This window comes from Andrographis paniculata, unplaced genomic scaffold (genome assembly GCF_009805555.1).
Source record: "Andrographis paniculata isolate CXL003 unplaced genomic scaffold, ASM980555v1 Contig37END, whole genome shotgun sequence".
Classification (NCBI taxonomy): domain Eukaryota; kingdom Viridiplantae; phylum Streptophyta; class Magnoliopsida; order Lamiales; family Acanthaceae; genus Andrographis; species Andrographis paniculata.
The window spans coordinates 5,675,330-5,699,061 of NW_026137570.1; the positions used below are offsets into that span (position 1 = coordinate 5,675,330).

The 23,732-nt window shown below is 34.3% G+C and overlaps 2 protein-coding genes across 2 annotated transcripts; one reads left to right on the forward strand and one right to left on the reverse strand.

Annotated features, from left to right (window-relative positions):
- The first annotated feature begins 731 nt into the window (after nucleotides 1-731).
- On the forward strand, nucleotides 732-3,940 carry LOC127250125 (dihydrolipoyl dehydrogenase 1, mitochondrial-like). The gene is made up of 2 exons (XM_051273284.1): nucleotides 732-1,151; nucleotides 2,406-3,940. The coding sequence occupies exons 1-2, from the start codon at nucleotides 867-869 to the stop codon at nucleotides 3,654-3,656; spliced, it is 1,536 nt and encodes a 511-aa protein (XP_051129241.1). The 5' UTR covers nucleotides 732-866; the 3' UTR covers nucleotides 3,657-3,940.
- Nucleotides 3,941-4,183: 243 nt separating this feature from the next.
- On the reverse strand, nucleotides 4,184-12,782 carry LOC127250124 (uncharacterized). The gene is made up of 14 exons (XM_051273283.1): nucleotides 12,473-12,782; nucleotides 12,029-12,141; nucleotides 11,276-11,372; nucleotides 11,059-11,183; nucleotides 10,402-10,900; nucleotides 10,096-10,281; nucleotides 9,591-9,884; nucleotides 8,985-9,137; nucleotides 7,925-8,079; nucleotides 7,372-7,477; nucleotides 6,350-7,282; nucleotides 5,987-6,092; nucleotides 4,634-4,975; nucleotides 4,184-4,501 (listed from the first exon to the last, which is right to left on the reverse strand). The coding sequence occupies exons 1-14, from the start codon at nucleotides 12,575-12,577 to the stop codon at nucleotides 4,305-4,307; spliced, it is 3,411 nt and encodes a 1,136-aa protein (XP_051129240.1). The 5' UTR covers nucleotides 12,578-12,782; the 3' UTR covers nucleotides 4,184-4,304.
- Between the last annotated feature and the right edge of the window lie 10,950 nt (nucleotides 12,783-23,732).

A 23,732-nucleotide genomic window follows, 5' to 3' on the forward strand; every position in this document is an offset into this window, starting at 1 on the left:
CAAGGGATTAGCAATCATGTCCATCCTTTAACCCAACCTTACATGTAGTGCTGGCTGCTGACTCACTAAGAGCAACACAGCACCATTCTATTTGCAATGCAAAGCCGCCTTGATGTAGTCATAAATACAAAATGGCGTGGCTAATGATTTACCTAGGAGTAACAAAGACGCACACAGTTGGCTTATACCACTTCTCTTCTGATTCCTAATTTTTTATATATATATATATAATTATTCATTTTTTTATTTTTATTTTTTTATAACATAGGAACAAACAAAATTTATTCATTTTTTTTTTTTCTGAAATCATCTTACATCTATTTCTATTCATTAATAAAATACCACTAAAAACAAATGTATACTTTTTTTATTAAGATGGATTGAGAATAATCTTTTTCTGATATATATATTGTTATATTTTACATAATTTTAAAATTATATATAATTAATAATAAAATTAGAATAGTAAATTTAAATAATAACAAGCTAATATATCTAATTAAATTATAAATTATATAGTCAAAATATCTTAAATATCTCACCCTCCATCTGCATTCTGATCCTTATTTTTGGGACGACATTGTCTCTCTGATCTATATCTTTATTAGAGAAAATAGCATGGTAATAAGAATGTGAATGATTAAGGTCACAGATGAAGATGAGATGAGATGAGATGATATGATGAGATAGATTATACTAACAGAGATGGACGGACGGACGGCTGTGATTACTCCTCCCTCTCCTCTCTCTCTATTCTTCCTTCCTTTTATTTATCAATAGAATTGTTCCATCGTTCAACCCTCTTTTTCTCTCTCTCTCTCTCTGCACCATCGCACCTAAAATCGAAATCCAACTCAAAGACCAAAATGGCGATGGCGAATCTCGCACGGCGGCGTTCCGCCGCCCTCCTTTCCTCCTCCTCCTCCACCTCTCTATGCAACGCTTCCAACTACTCACGGATCCTTTCCACTCGCATCACCAGAGGATTCTCCTCTGCATCTGAGGACAACGATGTGGTCGTTATAGGCGGCGGCCCTGGTGGTTACGTCGCTGCTATCAAGGCCGCGCAACTCGGCCTCAAGACCACCTGCATCGAGAAGCGTGGAGCACTTGGCGGAACCTGCCTCAACGTCGGCTGCATCCCGTCTAAGGTATCATTCATTTTTCGTGCCCGTATTTCATTCTAGATCTTCTCAATTGTATTTGCTCAACGCTCGTTTCTTCCCTTTTTGAAGCCTTTTGCCTTCTCAATTCACCCGTCAAATTTCTCACAAGGAAATTTTGCGATGTGTAAAAACCTTTGATTGTGATTTGCGGCTTGTTAGATTCCTCCGCTACTGTGTCGCTCTGATATGAGCGATTAAATTTGATCTGACCTGTTCTGAAATTCAATCGAAAATTTTCTGTACTACTAAATATTTTCTTCTACAATTTAGGAATTTATGTTCTCTTCTAAATTTCCACGACACTCGATTCCATGTGAAATCCACTGCTCGTATCAATGGCTGCATCACTTAATTACTCTCAATTGTTTCTCTCAGCATATTTTGACTGATGATTAAGCTAATTACTAGGTTTGGGAGTGTATAGATAAAACTTATGAGCATTAGGTAACAATGGAACTATTTTTGAAGAGAACAGCCTATTTGGCGCTGATTGTGTTCATCATATCGTAATTCTGAGCGTGGCATGCATTTCTTTCACACTGTAGAATATTGCTGGTTAAGTGGAAATGATGGCCTATATCAATTTTTAGTTACTGTGTATTTTTTGTAAACCTAGTTTATTTGAACCATTGGCGTTTGCTTTTCTAAAAACGGTTGGTTTGAAAATTCTCTTAATTTAGTCTCCCTGTAGGGATATGTTTGCCGTTTACTCGGTTAAGACGAGGAATGTGGTTGGTAAGAGGAAGGAACTAGGACGCTTTTCCCAAGCCCTTTTTGTAACTCTCAAATCATTAGCTTTGAAGAATTTATCTTTGATTTGATTCTCTGTCTAGTTTTAGCTTTCTTATCCTTAATATCAATAGTATAATTGCCTTTGAAATGTGGAGAGAACCTTACACAGTTGCACAATCAGCTCTTCCTAGTAGTCTGTAATAATTATTGCCTCAAAAAGTATTATTTGTATATGTGACTTAAAGCCTGTAGTTTTACTTGTTTAGTTCATTGTGCAATTGAAGTTCTTGTGGTAATATTCCCTCCCTGGAATGAAATTCCTAGGTTTCTTAACAATATAAACAAACTGGCATTTGCATCTCATTTTTTCTCTGTACACTTCTATTTTATCAGTAATCATATTTCTTTATCTAATGGTACTTTGCAAGTCTAATTTGAATTCGTTTTGGTGAAACTTTCGTATTTTAATTTCTACCAATTGTATGTCATTCCATGTGTCCTTTGCAGGCACTGCTTCATTCCTCCCATATGTATCATGAAGCAAAGCATTCATTCCCCAGTCATGGTGTAAAGTTTTCTTCGGTTGAGATTGATCTACCCGCCATGATGGCCCAAAAGGATAAAGCTGTGGGTAATTTGACTAAGGGTATTGAAGGCCTGTTCAAGAAAAACAAAGTAACCTACGTGAAGGGGTATGGCAAGTTCCTTTCCCCGACTGAAGTTTCCGTAGACACTTTAGATGGTGGTAGCACCACTGTGAAAGGAAAGAACATTATAGTAGCTACTGGTTCTGATGTCAAAGGTCTTCCTGGAATAACCATTGATGAAGAGAGAATTGTATCGTCTACAGGAGCTTTAGCCTTGAAAGAGATTCCTAAGAAACTTGTGGTAATAGGTGCTGGGTACATTGGCCTTGAGATGGGTTCTGTCTGGGGGCGCCTTGGCTCAGAAGTTACTGTTGTTGAATTTGCAGCAGACATTGTCCCGAGCATGGATGGCGAAATCCGTAAACAATTTCAGCGCACCCTTGAGAAGCAGAAGATGAAATTCATGCTCAAGACGAAGGTGGTCTCTGTTGACAGCACAGGAAATTCCGTGAAACTAACCCTTGAGCCAGCAAGTGGCGGTGATCAGACCACTCTTGAGGCTGATGTCGTCCTTGTTTCTGCTGGTAGAGTTCCATTCACTGCTGGACTTCAACTTGAGAAGTTAGGGGTTGAGATGGATAAGGGTGGCAGGATCTTGGTGAATGAGCGGTTTGCTACCAATGTACCGGGTGTATATGCCATAGGTGATGTCATTCCCGGGCCGATGCTGGCTCACAAAGCTGAAGAAGATGGTGTGGCGTGCGTTGAGTACATTGCTGGGAAGGAAGGTCATGTGGATTATGATATGGTTCCGGGGGTTGTCTACACACACCCTGAGGTGGCAAATGTGGGGAAAACCGAAGAACAGGTTAAATCGATGGGAGTTGATTACCGTGTTGGGAAGTTCCCTTTATTGGCAAACAGTAGAGCGAAGGCCATTGATGATGCAGAGGGATTGGTGAAGATACTCGCGGAGAAGGAGAGTGACAAGATTCTTGGAGTTCACATCATGGCGCCGAATGCCGGGGAGCTGATTCATGAGGCAGTTTTGGCGTTGCAATATGGAGCATCAAGTGAGGACATTGCGCGCACATGCCATGCTCATCCAACCATGAGTGAAGCTCTGAAAGAGGCTGCAATGGCTACCTACGACAAGCCCATTCACATCTGATGAGAGAGAAGGTCTTGTTGCTGGTTGCTCGATTTTTGGCTGAAAGTTATAGACAGGAGGACGACGGTGGGGAGCCATCAGCAGTGATGCTGAGGTACTTACTAGATAAGTTTGTTGTTTTTCACCACAGCATTTAATATTTATTATCCTTGTAATTCTGAACCTGAACCTGAACCTTTTTGACGAAGACGACATAAAAAGGGGGCGAATAATTTGCTTGCTTGCTTGCTTTTGCTTGAGCTGTGTAATGAAAGCCTTGATTGAAGGAACAAGATTCTTCACAATTTGTTTGTTTTGGTGATTCTTCAATTTGCTTTTGCTGCTGGAATAACAATAACAGTAATATTTTCTCAATTTGGCAGTGTACCCAGTATATGTTGCTTTCTTTCAATTCCATGTGCTGCAATTGCAAAACATGCACTTGCTTCTTCAGCTTACTCCCTTCAGACTCCATACCTGCTCTTCTTTCTTGATATGATATGAATATGGCGACTCTATATAAAGAAAAACCACTTAAGGGTAGGTACAAGATGTGAACACATTAGATTTCGACCCTTCCTCGCATACAAAAGTGATGTCATACTGGGTAATAATAATATCTGGTTGTGAGGCTAGGCTATGCTTACTGCAATGTCTGCTTGTGTGAGTCTAGTGATGGATCTTGTTGTTGGCCTTTTTGGTTTTCTTCTGCTTTTGCTTAAGCTGAGTGAGCCCTGCAGCAGAAACCTTTGAATTACCAATGATAGCAGCAACAAGCTCAGGGTCTGTTTGCGCCTTCATCAACTCTTTCTCTCTCGTTGTTGCCTCCGCCATGTGACTGAACAGGTTCATTGCCGTCTTTGCCGCTGCCATGAAAAATGTAATGCATTATTATTATTATTATTATACAAAATCTCTTAAACTTCATGCACGAACTGGATTCAGAAAGAGGAGAATGTCATCCATGAAAAGGAACAGCAATGAGCCACAATATATACCTTTCCCTTTCTTCAGTGAGCCGGGAATTATCTTGACGCGGTATTTGTATGATTGTACGGCGCTGTATGGACCACAGACAGGTACGGCGTACAATAGGACATCATTAGGCAGAGGATTTCCAGTCAAATAGTCGACATCGTTAAGTTTCTCTTTCTCTTCTTCCCCTATTTCATTAATGTCATCCTCGTCCATGGTCACCCTATCTGCTGCCTCACTCCCACCCCTCTCTACTTCAGCATCAGCTTTGCTCCTTAGAGTTTCATCTGGCTGTTCCGGACAATCTCGGGATGTGTGACCTGCCTTCTTGCATTTGTAACATATCTTTGAAGCGTTTGCAGGGGCTGCAAACAAAAGTAGAGATCATCTTTGTATCTCAATGCATTGCATCATCAAAGATATATATGCTTCAGTGTAAAACATTGATACGTACAATGTACAATCACCAAGAGTTACACAACACAAAAAACTGAAGACCGGAACAGGCAGAGTCAGAATATTGGCACACTGGGTGTGTCCTTTCATCAAATTTACTCGGATTTCTACTATTCACTATTCGCTCCAAAAACATGAATTCAAGCATATAATATTCATTTTTCTATATTATACTAAACATTAATTACATTCAAAATATCACATCAATACCTATTTATATCAACTATTCAAATCCCAACAAAAAATTCAGATCCCCAAACATGATGAATCAAAGTAGCTCGGAAGTGATGCAAGGAACTAACATCAGAAAAATATCAATCCCATGTAGTGAACATTAGTAGACAGGTAATGAATCAAAGATCCATAAAAACAATTCAACGAACACGACGAACAATTCTCCAGGCGTACATGGGCCAAGTGCATTCACTAGCTTCACGTGTGGACCACATCACAAAGTGAATGACATAAAATTAGGCTTATACAAATATTAATGTGGGTTTGGAAGAGGTCGGGGAATAGTACAATTTTTAATTGAGATAGTTTTTTAATATGATGTAAATAATTGTTCGATGGGATGTCTTAAATACAAAATAAAATTTTATATAGCATTTTAAATAAAGAATAGATATCTAATTTGATATTTTTTTTAGGGGGAAAAAATTATATATGTGAGCCTTGGCCAAAACTTACATCCAAATACAACCAACTGCTAATGAGTTTGGCATCCTTTTCAGCAGTGATCACATGTAGAGTACTAGAGCACATTAGTTTCATGTGTGATTACTATCCATTAATAAGACAACCAAAACAAGCAGTGCAGTTCCCATAAAAAAAAACAAAATAAATCAAGCAGGGTAGTTTCCACTTTCCACATAATCATTTAGGCAGAATGTGAACGAAAAACATATAAGTCGTGTTACCTGTATTATGATCAAAACTGCTATTGGCGGTGGGATTGGTTCCTTTTTCTGCAGCTGACTGTCCATTTTCAGACTTCTCATTGTTCTTCTTTGGTTTTCCGGAAGCCTGCAGAATAATTGGAATACAATAAATCTGTGATTTATGATGTACTGTATAGCAGAATAAATTCTTGGAACACATGAAACTATATATAGCAATCAAAAGCAGAATAATTCCTGCTCTTTTGAAAGAAACTGATCAACTGCAATCACTGCCATCAATAAATGTTAGAAAAGTGACATCTTCAATTATTTGCACTCGCACAAACACAGATGATAATTCGGCTCAATATTTAATTTGATGATTTAGATAGCAATACTTACAGCCAAAAGAGCCATTCTAATGCTGCGTTCCTCCTCATCCTGATCAGCATATTTTTCCTTTATCTTTTTCAATTTTCCTTTTTGTCCTCGGGTAGGTTTTCCATGACCTGGCTTTGAGTTTTTAACATGATTGTCACGCCCACTTGCAGATTCATTACTTTCTTCCTTCCCCTTTTCATGTTCGGCTGACAAATGGACAGCATCATCCTTTTGACCTTTCTTTAGCTTTCTTCTTTCAGCTTTTGAGATATAGGGTTTATCTCTTGGGGATTTTGTCATTTCCCGGTCATGCTCTTCAACTACATCTTCTTGAGAGGTATGCAGCACATAACTCTTGGCGAAAGCAGTAGAAGATCCCAGCTCAAGAGCTTTATCCATTAAATCCTCCAAATTAGGTGTAACAAAGGCCGAGGCTTCACCTGAAGAATCAGGTTGTTTACTTTTATCAGAAATATCTACTTTAGTAGTCACATCATCTGATGAATCATGCTTCATAATTGCCTCAGGAACATCCAAATCATTGGAGGCCATCGATGAGAAAGCATCCCCTGATGGTCTTTCTAGTGACATGTCCTTAAGGTTTGCTGAATCATCAAATGTGGTCTTTTCACCTGACAGTTCCTTCTCAGAATCAGAACCAGAATCGGAAATTTCTTTGAAAGGTTCATCTTGCTCAGTGTCATTTATTCCTTCCTCTTCTCCTCGTACCCTTCTTTCATTCAGATGAGATCCCAAGGAACTCTCATCCAATCGAAATAGAATTCCAAAACCCATAATGAGTGGGTGTGGAGGGAGAAAATTCTTTTTACCACGAATCATGAAGCTTCCTACTGTGAGATATTCACCTGTGGGAGCTGTTTTACTGACCTGATTAGGATACACCCACCAGGCACTTGTAACAATCTTTGAATCCCAAGCCTGGCTGTGGCAAACCTACATGACAAACATAAGTCAAGATTTTGCATATTCCAATTCTGAGAAAAAATTACCATGAATTAGAAAATATTGTCATTGTAACCCACTGTAAAGCATCCGGCTTGATTCAAAGTGAGAGGAGGTACGGGGTTATCAGGCTTGTGATTCTTTATTACAGTACTAGATGCACCATGGAGTTCTGCATGGACATACCTACAGTATAGTAAATTCAAGACATTATCTAACAGAAGTATTTCCTTCCCCAAGATCAGTAATTTATATGAATTCACAGACAGAATGAAAGAATAACAAATGTTTTTATTTTTTTTTTTATTTTTTATTTTTTTTTTTTATGACAAGAATAACTAATGTTTTAATTAAACAGAAAGTGTATAGGCTTTCAGCTAATCATAAACTATCGGCAACAAAAGAACTGTTAAATGCTAAAGAGCAGAAAATAATTTTGACGATGTGTGATTCATTCATTGCTCTTATTAAATGCAACCTAAAGCACTAGAACTACAAAATCAAGCTTCAATGACAAACCCAAAACAACTTAAATTACAGGAGTCATCGAGTTAAGGATTGAACTCTATCTAAAGACCTTGATGTGAAGAGAAAGTGATTCCAAGTAATTTAAGTAGGTGAGAGATCTCTTACAGGTCTCCTTTGGACATGTAACGTTTGACTATCATCTCATTTTGTTGAGCATCTCTCCCACTGATTACCAAATAGTTCTCGCTACTGATGAACCAATTGAATTTTTCAAACCAATGAACCTTGCGCATATGTGTAATTGTGGCAACAGTTTTTTCCTGCAGAGTAAGCACACTTAGAATTCTAAGCTATTATATAACAAGCATATATTAAATACTATAGAGTGATCTAAATCAAAATAAAATCTTCAACATTATATAATAAAACATTATAGCATAATATGATTACCAGATACAACAGCAAGAGGTTGCATGCATAACACAAACAACAATAAATTTCGCATGCATAGTTACCCAACTTCATTTGTTTCTTTATTAACCCTTAGCATACCGATAACAAGTGAGATAGTATGTTATTCATCAAGTCCATTTATTTTTTTCATCAAAATTTGATCATTACGTTCTTTTATTGTTCAATATACAATCATAATTTATATCCGTATTTCAAGAGACATAATAGTCAGGTTTTCCAATATATACAGTACAACATTTCTGAGTTCATACTAATCAACATCTTTCAGAGGAAAACAGGAGTCGAACTGTGAACCACATCATCCTGATAGATATTCAGCATACACACCATATCAAGTAAGCATTTTTTTTATCGGAATATTATAAGCATTTACAAATCACAAGTTACAAAGTTTGATAATAGATAGAATCATGAAACTATAACTGGAAAACTACCATAAATTGGAAAATGAAAGGAAAGTCAAAGTCACTCCTTAGATTGATTGTTGATGCAAGACCTTACAAACAAGCTTGATCATGCCAGGTATTCAGTTAATAATGATCATAAATCAAATGAGTGACTAAACAGAGAGACCAATTATTGGAATATTGCAATCAGTAACCAGTAAACTTGATACACATCATTGGAGCATCAAAGGGCCCAAGTAACAATGAAAATCTAGAATCAGTTACTAAAGAAAGGAAGCATAACATGTAACAACTTCATTAAAAACAAAATAACAGAGCCTTTAAGCCACAATATTTTCAGCTACCTGTGAAAGTTGCTGGCGAGTTTTCTTCTCGGCAGCTTTGAAAGCTTTCTCATGTGCCGTAATGGTCTTCTCCTGTTTGGTCTCTTGTTTCTTCTTCATCTCATAATATCGACGAGCATTTGCATGGGCAGAAAGGGCAAGATCAACTTCAACCTGGAAAAAGCATTTTAGACAAATAGTAGAGTAAACTTCTACATATTTTTTTATCATCTCATCAATCCCCATGTTGCGCAAAACAATGATAGAGGGTTTAGGGCTTAACCAATGCAAATGAAAAATTCCAACGCTGCAATGTAATGGTTATCTCTTTTTAAAAATCGAGGCTGTGCTTACTGTGCTTTTGTTATCAGTTAGGCACTATTCAATCAACAGTGCATTTTTATTTTTCCTTAAAGCATCATCACACAAAATACTTATTTTCTATACAAAATACTGCAGCTATATCACCCATTTTCTCCTAAAAAATTTTCAAAAATCAAAGCAACCCTAACACCGAAATACAAGTAATAACGCCCTAAAGAATGCTCGACTTATATTTTTAATACCGCATGCTGTTAAACGCAGGTCATGAAAACATTAGTTAATGATTCTAAGTTCATCAAATACCTTATCCACTGGTTGAGTTTTTTCATCATCATCCATTTCATCCAGATTGTTGCTCAATAAAAGTGTCATGCAATTTCTTTCTAGATGAAGCTTGTCAATGAGGCCAGCTACAGGGTTTCCAGATTTCTTCTCCTCTTTCACCATGCTAGCCAAATCTGACCAGCTCATACCATTTGCTAGAGCTACACGAACTGCTAAGATGGCAGCTTCTACATCTTCTAAGTTGTATTCTATCAATGTTGCCATTTTGACACACTGCTCAACTTCTCTCTTCAGTGCATGGACACGGTTTTCCTGAGGTGTCAAGACAGCTTTCAATACTAGAACTCTGATATTGAGATATTTGAGAAAAACCTATCAATTTCAAGAATATAGATAACATAACAGTCTTTCATCTCAAGCATCTATTAAGGTATTTCACATATTATACATACATGAAGAGGAACAGGAACACATACAATCTGCAATTTTTTTATAGACAGTAAAACATGTAGATACAACAAACCTGATCAAGTTTGATTTTATCAAGCTTCTGCATCGCAGTATTTTCTTTAGACTTTTGTTGCTGTTCTGAGCGTTGACTTTCGATCTTACTGTAGAATTCATCCAATGCTGCATCAAATAGCTCAAACTGCATAGCATCTCTAGACTTGAACTGGTTTAGCAACAGAGGGCAGAATTCATCGTAGATCTGCAAAAAAGTTAATAATTAATTGAAAGGCAACTGCACGAAGAATATATTTTCCACTTCTACTTAAAATGCTAAATGCCATAAAATAGAAGAAATAAAGACTACAGCATCAAAGATAACCTGCTCCGAAGTAACTTTTCCAGATATGAAATTATGATTTTTCCCTAAACTTTTCTGCTGCATCAAGATATACCCTTCCGGAATTTTTTCACCAGATATAACATCTGCTAACCAGTCCTCAAACCTTGTTATAGCTTCAAACAGCACCTGGGAGGTATTTTCATCCCATTTAAAGTCCTTACCAACCTTTGTATTTGGTATTAAACCAGCATCTAATATAATATGTTCTGACAATGCTGGTCCATAACCCAATGTTTCCCCAAGAACAACTTTCAGTGTTGCTTGCTTAGTCTTATTTTTCTGGCTTTCAAGCTTCCCATTGGGAATATTTGAACTATTGTTTCGAAGTTCAGAATTATTTAGATGGTCACTTCTATTACTGTCTACTAAAGATTCCAGAATTGTCAACATCTTTTCTCTAGTTGTACGCTCAAAAGCACGGGATTGTTCAACTGGATATCGATGTCTGGACATGATTGCTAATCCCTTGTTGTCATCCCTGTTAATATAGATAACTATTTTACTATTAGAATTACTAACATCCTTTTGGTACAAAATAAAGCCAATGTTTTGAAGCTGTTTACAGCTAGAGAAAAATAATGAAGTGGCTTAATGAGTTCAAATGGGATCATGAATAACAACATCCGAGACACTGACCTATGAGATCGAAGTAGAGTCAAGACTGTGAATTCAGAATCTGTAAGAAGAATATTTCCTTGGGCATACAGCTCCAAAATGACATAGTGGGTATTAACACCCAATCCAAATTGAAAGAGAATTATCTGTTTGCAACACAGAAGTCAAAGTTTCAGAAAATTTTTAATCATTGGCATTCTTTTTTCTAACAAGATGATGGAAAAGAGACATAGGGTACCCTATCATAGCCAAGTTGGCGCACATCCTCAAGCCTTCTTGTTCTTATATGTTTTCTTAATTTCAATGTAAAACCTGATGGGGTATTGCTTTTGTCCCTGTACAAGCAACAACATTATCATTCAGCATACACATAGATGTTCACCCCTGTCAAGTCCTTTTATCAATGCAAAATCTGAACAGCATCAAAGCCATATGTTCTAGAAGAGAGATTCAGAATGCCTAACATAAAATTATCTGGAAATTTGAAGGAGTGTGCCAGACAGATTAAACACCTCTTTCCCTGCTAGATGTCCCTAATATAAAACACCATTCCAGCTGCAGGCTCAATGGCTTCAAAGTTACACTTTTTCTTCATTTTATAGAACTAAATTACTAAAGCCTCTTATTTTCAAAGATCTTCGGGCAACATATTAGCTTCACATATGAATTTCAGTAACACTGAATTTTGTTAATCAATTAAGAATCTATTTCCATACTTCCCATAAGTTCTTTCAGAATCAAATAGAGTATGCATAGTTGCAACATAATTGCCATCAAACTTTCTGTCATTCAGATCAGAGCTCTTTGCATCTTTAGCATTCCTAATTGTCAATTTTAGCACATTACAATTATGAAAACAACCTGCTTGGCCTCACTTACATGTATGGTAACTCTATGTAAATTGTTTTCTATATTTCCCTTTTCCTTAAAATTCATCCCAGAATAAATGGCAAATGCATAAGGCATACAGAGAAGTGCAACAAGATTTTACCGCATATAGACTGTTGTATGCAACCTGACGCCACTTTCCATCAACAGCAAAACCTTCTCACTCTCCCCAGACTCGGTCACTCCGCTGCTACTCATCAGCTTAAACACGTACGTCTACAATATATTTTCCACCAACTCAATGCACAAACATAAATTCAAAAACACAGAAAAAAAGTTCAAAAAACAGAAAAAAAAAGGAACTAAATTTGCCCGGCGATTTAAAAGCTCTAAGGGGAAAAAGCAAACTCATTAGGTAGCTGAAAAAGCCTAACCAGTCTAGTATCGAAAAATTGGAAACACATTACTCAACTATTAGATTCTCCAATTCCTGGCATAAGTTTAAACACATGCCCTCAAGTTATTCCACTTACAATTACAAACAAAAGGAACCAAAACCTTAAACAAGAAATCGAGTGAGCATACATTAAAAAACACAAACTTTTACCTTTGGAGTAAGATCGTAAACATTAGAGCAACGCATCCCAATCAAACGACGGAGGCACTTGACCTCCGCCGCCACGTCAGCGGTGTTCATCCGCACCTTCACCATATTTCAGGGCGGATGGATCCTGCGTCTCTTCTGCTTCCAAACAGACACTGATATTCAATCCAGGAACACAGGTTGCCAAATCGATTCCTAACGGAAGCAATTGTAGGTAACTGCTACAAATAACAAGCCGGATTGGAACGCAATGCAGTTTGTTGATGGCAATAATGACTATGGAAGGAACCTCGGCTTGGGCTGAGTAGTCGTCTTCAATTGGAATTCATTGCGCCTAATAGTAAAATCAATGGATATACTTGGGCCAATTGGGGAGTATTATTACTTAGTCTGACAATAAATCTATTATTGTGTTGTTGCCAATTTGTCCGGCCCAGCCTTGGTAGGTAGTTTTAGAAGTTAACACAGATTATAACAAACGCATATACATCAATCTGCCACTTTTGTCTCATGTCTTATGTCTTATATAATAATTGAGATTTATTATATTTAGGATTTTAAATTCTTACCTATATTTGATTGGTAAAATTAAATCTAATTTATATTTCTCATATCCTCGTATGAGTTGAAAGATTTAGATTTTTATATTCTTAATAACACAATTGTCCTCTTATATATAGGTTCGCGTAAACTCGAGACCTGACCTATTTATTTGAAGTTGAATCCAATTATTTGGATATTGGGTTTGGGCCCGGGTCATGTTCCGGTTAATATATTAATAATATATCAACTACACATATGAAAAAATAATTTGTAAGAATATAATTATATTAAAAATATTTTGAGTTTAATTTATTATTATTTTATTATAACATTTTTTTTAATAAAATACATAAATTTTAATATATGTTGGGTCCGGTACATATGCAATTTTGTATTAAAATTTAAGAATTGCTAAAAAAAATGAATTTGTCGAATCCATCCGGTCTTACCGGGTATAGTTTCAGTCAAATCCGGTATAATCGGATCCAATTTGGATCTCAAATTTAACAATATATATTTGGGACGAATCTCAGTTCTAGCTTAATCAAGACCCATTGCCATTCTAAAAAATGAGATTTAAAAGTAAAAGGGTACTTCATTACAAAAAAAAAAAAAATAAATCATTCATTTGTAGAATCGTTGACCTCTCTCTCTATTTTATTTTTTTTAAATTTCATCATTTTAAATTTCATCATCTTTTTTTTAATCAAACATGAATTTCATGAGATTTTAAAATCCAAATATCATGTAATCTCATTAAATTCTTAAACCAAACCACCACTAAAAGTTACATAATTAATAAGAAATTAAAAAAAATATTTTAGTAAAAATGTTTAATAAAGTATAATATACATAATTAGGAATTAAGATAATTAATTAGTTTATTAAAATTTTAAAAATATAAATTAATAAATTTAAAATATTATCAAACGGTGTATTATTTTTTTTCTTTTTTTCAAAATGAGATAGTTGATGTAGGATGGACTCAAAATGGACATGAAAAAAATATGGGAAGGATGAGGTACTAATATTTATCCAAGGATATAGTCGTGGACATTGATACAAGATTAACGGAATATGGAGTAATAGAAAAGAAAACTAAGTTTTATTTTTCAATTCTTTTTCACCACAAAATTGTTACAATATATATAAATATATATAATGGATAAACAAAAATATCACTAATTTATCCAATATTCATTCAATCATATATTATTATATAATTTATTATTCAGTAAATCAAAATATATACAAAATTTTATTATATAATCACCAAATTAATATAAGATTATTCTTCATGAATATCACAATTAAATTTTAACACCCTCCCTTAATTATGATATTATGCCGAAATCATCCCAAGCATTTTCCATTTTAAGATTATTCCATTTTAAGTTTTAACTTCACAAATGATTGGTACTTCAATGGCTTTGTAAAACCTCAATTCAATCTTCCTTTCATTCACGGTTTCCCTCAAGAAATGGTAACGAATTACTATGTGTTTGCTTCTCTCATGCGCTATAGGATTCTTGGCTAAATTAATTGCCGAAACATTATCGACTTGCAACTGTATAGAACCTTCAACCGGAATGCCAATTTAATACAACACATTTTTCAACCAAATAGCCTGATAAGTACTCGTGAACGCAACAACATATTTAACTTCACAAGTTGATAGTGTCACAAAAAATTACTTTTTCAAAAACCAGGAAATAACAGTAGAACCATAAAAAAAAAAAAAAAAAAAAAACAATTTCAGGAAGTACTATTTCAATCCTCAAGACCTCCTCCTCAATCGCTCAAAATCCTTTTAGCAAGTTGAAGATGCGATTGGCGTAAAGATTCCATGAACCTGCTAATTAGCCCAACACCATTATATCCAGCCTCGAACATGTGAGATATCGTAAGCTTTCAATAATTTGCTTGAAATATGTCAGATCGACGACAGACTCATCTTTACTTATCATCAACCTCGTGCCAACCTCCATTGAAGTTCGTAAAATATTGCAATATTGCATGTTAAACCTTTTTAATATTTCAGAAAGGTATTTCTGTTGTGCAACAAAGAACCCACAATTTCTTTGGGTAATTTAGATTATAAGAAAGTATGGCATCAAACCCATGGTCATATCAAACTCGCGTTTCATGGATAATTTAAAATCCTCAATCATGTGAGGATTGTTCCCTGCAAAAATTAGATCGTCGACATATATACACAATACCAACTTATCGCCAGTAGGAGTGACTATGACATAAAGAACATGTTCACTTGGACATCTTTGAAATCCAATTTGGAGAAGAATGAATCAATCCGCATATTCCATGCTCGCGGGGCTTGTTTGAATTCACGCAAGGGCTTCTTCAATTTATACACCTTGTGCTTACTTCCATGTGATTGAAATCCGGGAGGCTTATTCACATAAATCTCCTCTTGAAGTGGGCCGTGCGAAAATGCGGCTTTTACACATTTGATGTATATTCTAACAATTTTGCGCAGCTGAGACTATCAACAACCTTATCGTCTTCATTCGAGCTACAAGCGCAAATATTTTTTGAAAGTTGAATCCGGGTCTTTCTTCATAGCCTTTCGCCACAAGCCTCGCTTTATACATTTCTACTTCGCCATTTGCCTTCAACTTTCTTTAAAAAACTCATTTGACATCAATGGGTTTGCAATCATATGGAGCATCCACAAGCTTCCAAGTACGAATTTTCTCAATGGAATTCAATTCTTCATCCGTAGCTTTTACCCATTTTGTATTTTTCATCGTCAACTGTGGCAGGTTCACAATCTGTATACATAGCCATATGCACAATTTCTCCATCATTAGAAATGACATCATTAGAAATTACCTTATAGTCACGTAGTGTGGTTGGAAGTTGTCGTTGACGCCTTGGCCTTTCATCGAAAGTATTGACTTGTGTTGGTCTTTCATTGGAAATATTGACTTATGTAGCTTCTTCAGTAATACTATGAATTCTACCTTGAAAAGCACATTCAAATAATTCAACAGACCGATTTTGAGTGACTTGAGGCAAATTCCATCTCCATGTTTCATCCTCCACAAAAATGGAATCTTTACTGATGATGACTTTATTTATTGTTGGATTAAAAATTTTGTATCCACCATGCGTATAACCCACAAAGATGACATTTTCTCCACGGTCATCAAGCTTTGTTCGAGTGGCCGCAGGAATGTATACGTAGACCACGTAACCAAATACTCTCAAATGTTGAACTTTACGTTTGATTCCGGACCATGCTTCCACTGGAGTCAAGTCACAAATAACTTTCGTTGGAGGCCGATTCAGCAAATACACTGAACAAGCGACAACTTCTCCCCAAAAAGAATTTTGGCAACCCTTTGGCTTTCAACATGCTCCTTGACATATCCAAGATGGTTTTATTCTTCCACTCCGCAACTCCATTATGATGAGGAGTGTAAGATGGAGTTATTTGACTCTCGATTCCATGATCCTCTGGGAGAACTCTTGAAGTTGGAAGAAATATATTCACCGCCACCATCTGTTCGCAACATTTTTATAGAAAAGCTACTTTGTTTCTTTTATACATGAGCTTTAAATTTCATAAAGGCTGTGAACACTGCAGATTTCTTACGTAGCAAATAAATCCAAATATTTCAAGAAAAATCGTCAATAAATGTCAAGAAGTACCTGTTATTGTCATGAGATTCAACACTCATCGGGCCACAAACATCGGAGTGAACAAGGCCCAGTATGTGATTCGCTCGCCAATTACTTTTAGCTTTGAATGGTTGCCTACTTTGCTTTCCTAAAATGCATGCTTCACACACTTGATTAGGGTGATTGATCTTTGGGAAGCCTTTCACTATAGTCCTTTGTGCAAGCATTTTCAAGCTTTAAAAATTCAAGTAACCAAAGCGAAGATGTCATAAGACTCATCTTTAACCATTGCATTAAGACATGTATACACATCACCAAAAATATCAACATGAAACATACGATTCTTTGTTAAAGTAGTCTTCAAAATAAGTGTACCTTTAATGTCAAGAATCGACAAATCACACCCTGTAGAGTGCATTTCATATCATTTCTCCAACAATTGACTCATGCTTATGAGATTAGTTTTCATAGCAGACAGATAGAAGACGTCCGATATGAAACTGTGATCTCCTTTCCTTAGCTTAATAAGGATACATCTTTTTCTCATAACCGGCATTGTGCTATCATTGACAAATTTAACTTGGGATCGGACAGATTCGTCAAGTTCAACAAAAAGCTCGCGTGTACCGCACATGTGATTTGTACACCCGGTATCTAGAAACCATGTATGAGAGTTTGACACTTCATTTGTGGAATTAACCATCAAAAGAGCATGGCCATGATCATCTTGATTGTCATCTTCTTGTGCATAATGCGTCTTTTGGTCAATTCCTTTGTATATGCATTCATTAGAATAATGACTAAATTTATGACAAGTATAACACTCAACATTTGACTTGTCAAACCTTCATTTGTTCCGACCACGCCCTCGACCACGATCTTTGTAATTTTGACCTCTTTGATGGCTTTGATTGAAATGATCAAAATTATTCCATACTGCCCCAACTTTTCCGTGTCGGTATTGTATGTTATGGCGACCACCACGACCACGTTCTCTTCCATGTGAATTGTCACGACTTGTAGCTTCATCGTTTTGTTTGGTATTAAGCGACACCGAACCTTAGAAGGCTTTCTCAATTGGCTTCTCCATTTTTTTTTTTCATTCATACGCTACTCATGGGCTTATAGTGTGCCCGATACTTCATCAACAGACATTGTGGATAAATCGTAAGCCTCTTCAATGGCTACAACAATATGCTCGAACTTTTCCATTAAAGTTCTCAATATTTTCTCCACCTTGGCTTGTTCACTAAACTCATCTCCACTTGTCTTCATTTGATTTGTTAAAGTCAAAAGACGACTTACATAATCCGTCACTGACTCAGATGGTCCCATCTTCAGAAGCTCATATTGTCGTCTCAATGTTTGCAACCGCACTCTCGTAACATTCACATCACCTATATATGTCGTCATTAATGTATCCCACACTTGCTTTGATGTGGTAGCTCCAGCAACTTTCTCGAACACTTCATCAGTAACACTTTGATTAATAAGATAAAGGGTTTTTTTTTTTTTATCTTTTTTTCTTATTCTCTCGATTGGTTGTCTGCTGTGCAGCAGTTGCACCATTCGGTAATGTTGGAACACCCTCTTCAACATTAGTCATTAATTCATGAAAATAAAAAAGACGATCCATCGATTAAAATTTTTTCCATCGAGAACCGGCACAGATAATAGGATCGAGCCGTTCATGGCTTTGGCTCTGGTACCACTGATAGAAGATTAACAAAATATGGAGAAATAGATGAAGAAAAATAAACTTTATTTCTCGATTTTTTTCACTACAAAACTATTACAATATATATAAATATATATAATGGATAAATACAAATATTATTAATTTATTATCCAATATTCACTCAATCATATATTATTATATAATTCATTACACAATATTCACTAAATCAAAATATATATCCAATTATTATATAATTACCAAATTAATATAAGATTATTCTTCAGTATATATATACATGCTCTATTTCCATTCCACTCTTACGAATCATTTTAAGTTTTGTAGTAAATTAAAAAAATAATAATATTTTATTAATTAGTGGAAGTATATATGAGATTTTGAAAATTTTGCCATTTGAATTTATGTATAAAGTAATTGTATGTGTAATGATATATTTGTAGTTTGAAGTAAAAATTAAAAGTATTTTAGTATTAGTATATGATAATTTTTACTAAAATAAAAAATAGATACTTTGGAGTTAGACAAAAATGATAAAAAAAAAAAAAAAAGTACTTTGAGTTTAACTCGAACATATAGAATATATTTTCAAAATTTATTTTAACAGTAGTAATATTTTAAATATATATATATATATCATATAGAATATTATTATTATTATTATTTTTTTACGAAATATTACGTTAAATATTTAACTTTTTACCGTTCTTAAAATTTTATAAAACTCCAAAATCCTCCGGTCATATTTTTAACTTTTCACCAGCCAGTATTATTACTGGGTGACTCACTCTCATTCACTGAGTTCCACTTAAACTTCCAAAGTCCACAACTACATGCACGTGCTGCTCTGCCTCTGCATGCATCATATATTTTTATTCATTAATAATAATCATAATATATATATATATATATATATATGTATGGGAAGATCATCAGAGTCAGGGTCAGGGTGGATCTACCTCCACTTGATAAATTTCAATTTCAATTCTTGTATGTTAATGTATGCAAGTGTCAAGATTTTCAATTAGGTTTTCTAGCAGATAATTGAATTACTGACACCATATATGTATTTTGCATGCACTATATATATATATATATATATATGTATTGAATTGGACTTGCAACTTGAGGATCCGTTGACCTTGAACAATATAAATATGGTGATGATGATGGTAGGTAAGTATTTTATTTTATTGGAAAAATTGATTAACTAATGTAGAAAATATGTATGTATGTACATTTATTTCAATGATCAAGGGATAATCAATTAATGGTGTTAGGTTTCACTTATTTGATATATATATATATATATATATGTAAATTTTATGAAATTAAATATTGTGTTTGATGGGTTGTATTGTAGAGCAAATTAAAAGGTTGTAGTGTATACCCTCAACTTGCTCCCCTTAATTTGATTTGTCAACTTTAAGCTATTATAAATTCGGCTCCCACCACCACATAAATAGTTTTTAGTTATTTATGCACATAATGATCATCACTGTTGTTGTTGAAGTGACAAAGTAATTAAATTTATTTATTTATTTCCTATATATATATAAGACTAAATGTTGATGCATTGTCTAACATTAATTAGTTAAAATTATTTATCAGTTGCAACTTGACAACCATTTGGAATTGCATCGAATGATGCTTTTGAAAATGACTCAAGGTTGGTTCATGATATAAATTATATTTTAGTTTATAAGTATATAATTTAATTAATTATTATTCTAATTGTATAAATTAATGTTGGGGTTGGACTTCTCATCAGTAACCCTATATCAATTGAATAGAATAAATAATTTGCACCAAAAAAATTAGTTAGTTAAAACCAAAAAACTTGATATGATTGAATTATTGGAACATATATATATATATATATATATATGCATGCCATTAATGAATTAATTTTCAACTGGATCGTCGTGAGTGGAAGAAGATGGTGAATGAGTTCCCAATGGTGCAGTAGTGGCGACGAAGAAATTAAACTTAGGGCACACCAATTATGCATTGACTATTATATTCATTGTTGGTGGAATTTAGAGACAAATTAAAATCTTGATTCTGGAAGTATCTATATATATATATATCTATATACACATTATTATTATTATATATATATGGATGAGTAGGAGGGTCAAAAAATTAATTAAAATCAGGCAGAAAATGACACGAACGAATCTGATTGTATTAGACGCAATGGGGAATTAATTATATAATTAATAAATTAATTAAGGTATTAATAACAATTAGAAGCAGTAAACACAAACAGAGCTTTAATTTGCATGCATATTATTGTATTGTGTTGTGAAAAACAAAATCAACAATAGTATTATTATTTATTGAAAAAATGTCAATTGGTCAAAGGTCAACGCGGCAACGGTGACGGCGAGCCCAACAAAGAATTATAGTCCAATTAAAATAAGGGAGGGTTGGGAGTGGACGGACGGATTGAATTGGATCAGATCAGATCATAGAAACTAGTGGAATTAATTTAATTTAATTTAATTTAATTTAATTGGATCATATGGGAATGGCAAAATGCAAGGGTAATGGTAATAAAATACTAAAGGAATTTATAATTAATTAAGGTAGCTTAGCTGCTAGCTGTCCTTTGTTGACAAGTAAACACACGGCCGCGCGCTGAAGGACAGGTCAACTGCAAATGCTGCCTTTGACTTTCTAGACTCCCTAAATTAGCCTTTGAAACCTACGAACGCCACTCCACTTTCATTCATTACAATATTGCTTATTATGTTAGGAAAAGTTGCGCCTTTAACTCTCAGACATATTTATATTTATATTTATATATAATGTCATAATATTATTTTTATTTGTAATATACAATTATTAAATTATTGAAAAATAATGAATATGAAAATGAAACAGTGCGATTACCGGTAAGCATGCAAACAATTCATGCGAGAAGAAGAAGCAATTAACAAATGGAAAGCCGCCCATTCGCTCGTGTCATGACATGACATGAAATGAATTTTATTTTATTTTATTTAAATCTTAAAAGATGTTTACAATGTGGACACATATATATATATATATATATATTCATCTATTTTTATCCGTATTTACATATACATGCACATTTTAAACATGATTCTACGATATATTTAGGACAAGATCAATATAATTTATTTAAAGTCCAATTTTAATTATATTACTCACTTTCAATAAATTTTGCAGCCCAAATAATAATAATAATAATAATAATAATAATGGATATGGAGCATCAAATTCAAGTCCATTGTTAAGCCCAAGTATAAATAAAATAAAAGAGAATTAATTAAAAATATTAATAATTAGGATGGGGAATTGTAGGGAGTAATTAAGTAGTGCAATTATGAATCATCAGTGGAACAAAGTTGGTTTTTATAATAATATTAAATAAATAAATAAACAAATTAATAGGAAGTAGTAAAGTTGGTGTTGGTGTTGGTGTTGGGGCTTTTGACAACCAATTGTCTCTCAGACGTGAGCAACCTTGTTCAGTTCAGACCGGACATACATCCTTTCACTTTTAACTTTAACAATTACATACTATTATTTAAACAAACAAACAAACAAATATATTCATCCATACGTCTATCTATCAATTATTACTACGATTGATTCCTATTATTACTTTACTGAAATATATAGAAATAAATAAATAAAATAAAACAAATTGGTAGACGACAAGTATATATAATTACAATGATATATACATATAATTCAAAGTAGAATAATTTAATTAATATAATATCAGTACCAAAATTCCGAATGGGGCAATTAGATTACGAAGGCGATGAGCAATTACATGCGTAATCTCGCACAAGAAGTTAATACGCCCAACCCAATAATATTTAATTAGTTAAGTTTCCATCTATGGAAAAAAAATTAAATAAATGTATAGATAATGTTATGACCAAAACATTATAAATTATAAATATACAAGACTAGCTAATGGGCCGGGCCGGGCCGGGCCCGCCAATTTCCTGATGGGAGAAAATGTTAACAAGTCACAACTACTGTCCCAATTAAATAATTATCCTTTTTTGTCTGCTACAGTAACAAATACTAGTATTTTATTAGAAAATTCGTGTCATGTCATGTCTCGATGACACGACAAGTACCCTTGTTTCAAAGTAAAGGATTGACTGAATGTGTATAATTTTAATTACAAATAAATAAATTGTAATAATCCAGTGAGCATCAGCTATATATGGTTAAGGTACGCATGCATGCAGCTGCCATTGAACCTGGACGTCATGACCTTAATTAATTATAGAATTAATTAATTCCATGTAATTCAATTTGCCTAATTCTTATATGTATTTTTTTATTTATAAATTTAAATAGCCATCAACATCTAGTTTCTTTTCATGCTACTGTATTATCTGTATGTATGTACGTGTGTGACCTGAATTCATTAACAGTGCAGGCTCGATTATACCACATGCAATGATGGTTGTACAGTGCATATATGCCTGTATTTACACAGAACAGACCAGCACCAATCCAGATACACGTACGACAAATTTCAAGTTAAATGAATTGGCCCGGAAAATTCTTACACACGCAGAGACACGTGGCGTATTGGGATGGGTTGTGTTGTAGTACTATTACATTACATTACACTGACACAGCAGATTTGACTTTAATTTAATTTGAGGGGTGTTTTATGGTCTTCTCGATCGTATCTCAGAACAGCCCCATGTTTGTTTATTTATTTATTTATTAATTTATTTATTAGTTTATCTGATTGAGGTTGCATCCGTGTGATTGATTCTCAAGGGATTATTGTTAGTTAACTACTTAAAAATAATACATTGTAATAGCAATAGTAGTAATAGTAGTAGTTTAGATCTAGCTACTTATGGGTTCAAATCTCGCGTTTTCTGGTCTTGCTACGCATGATTTTTGTCGGATCTAATTTCCAGGCTATTAGATTTAGTTAGGAGTTTATCCAGAGCACACCGCTGGTTATCAAAAATTAAAAATAAAAAATAAAAATCCGTCGCTAGGTCAGTTAGATTATTTCACTTGATCGTAGTTATAATCAAATAATTATTAATAATGCTACAATATTCGCCCTTAACTTTTTTATTTTTCTAGAATGTCAAATTTTCGAGCAACCGTCAAAAGAACTTATAATACATATAGCTTCTTTTTAAATGCTATTCTCTTTTATTCCAAACAGCAAAAAATAAATAAAAAAATAAAGATAAATAATTAAAGACTTATATATATATATATATAAATTTATATTAATTTCTTCTCTCCCGAAAAGAAATAGGAACTATGCATGCATGTATGGGTACTGTCCCATTTCACATGCACATTTGATTTTGTTTGACCTTATCATTTAACTGTTATTTCTATATCTAG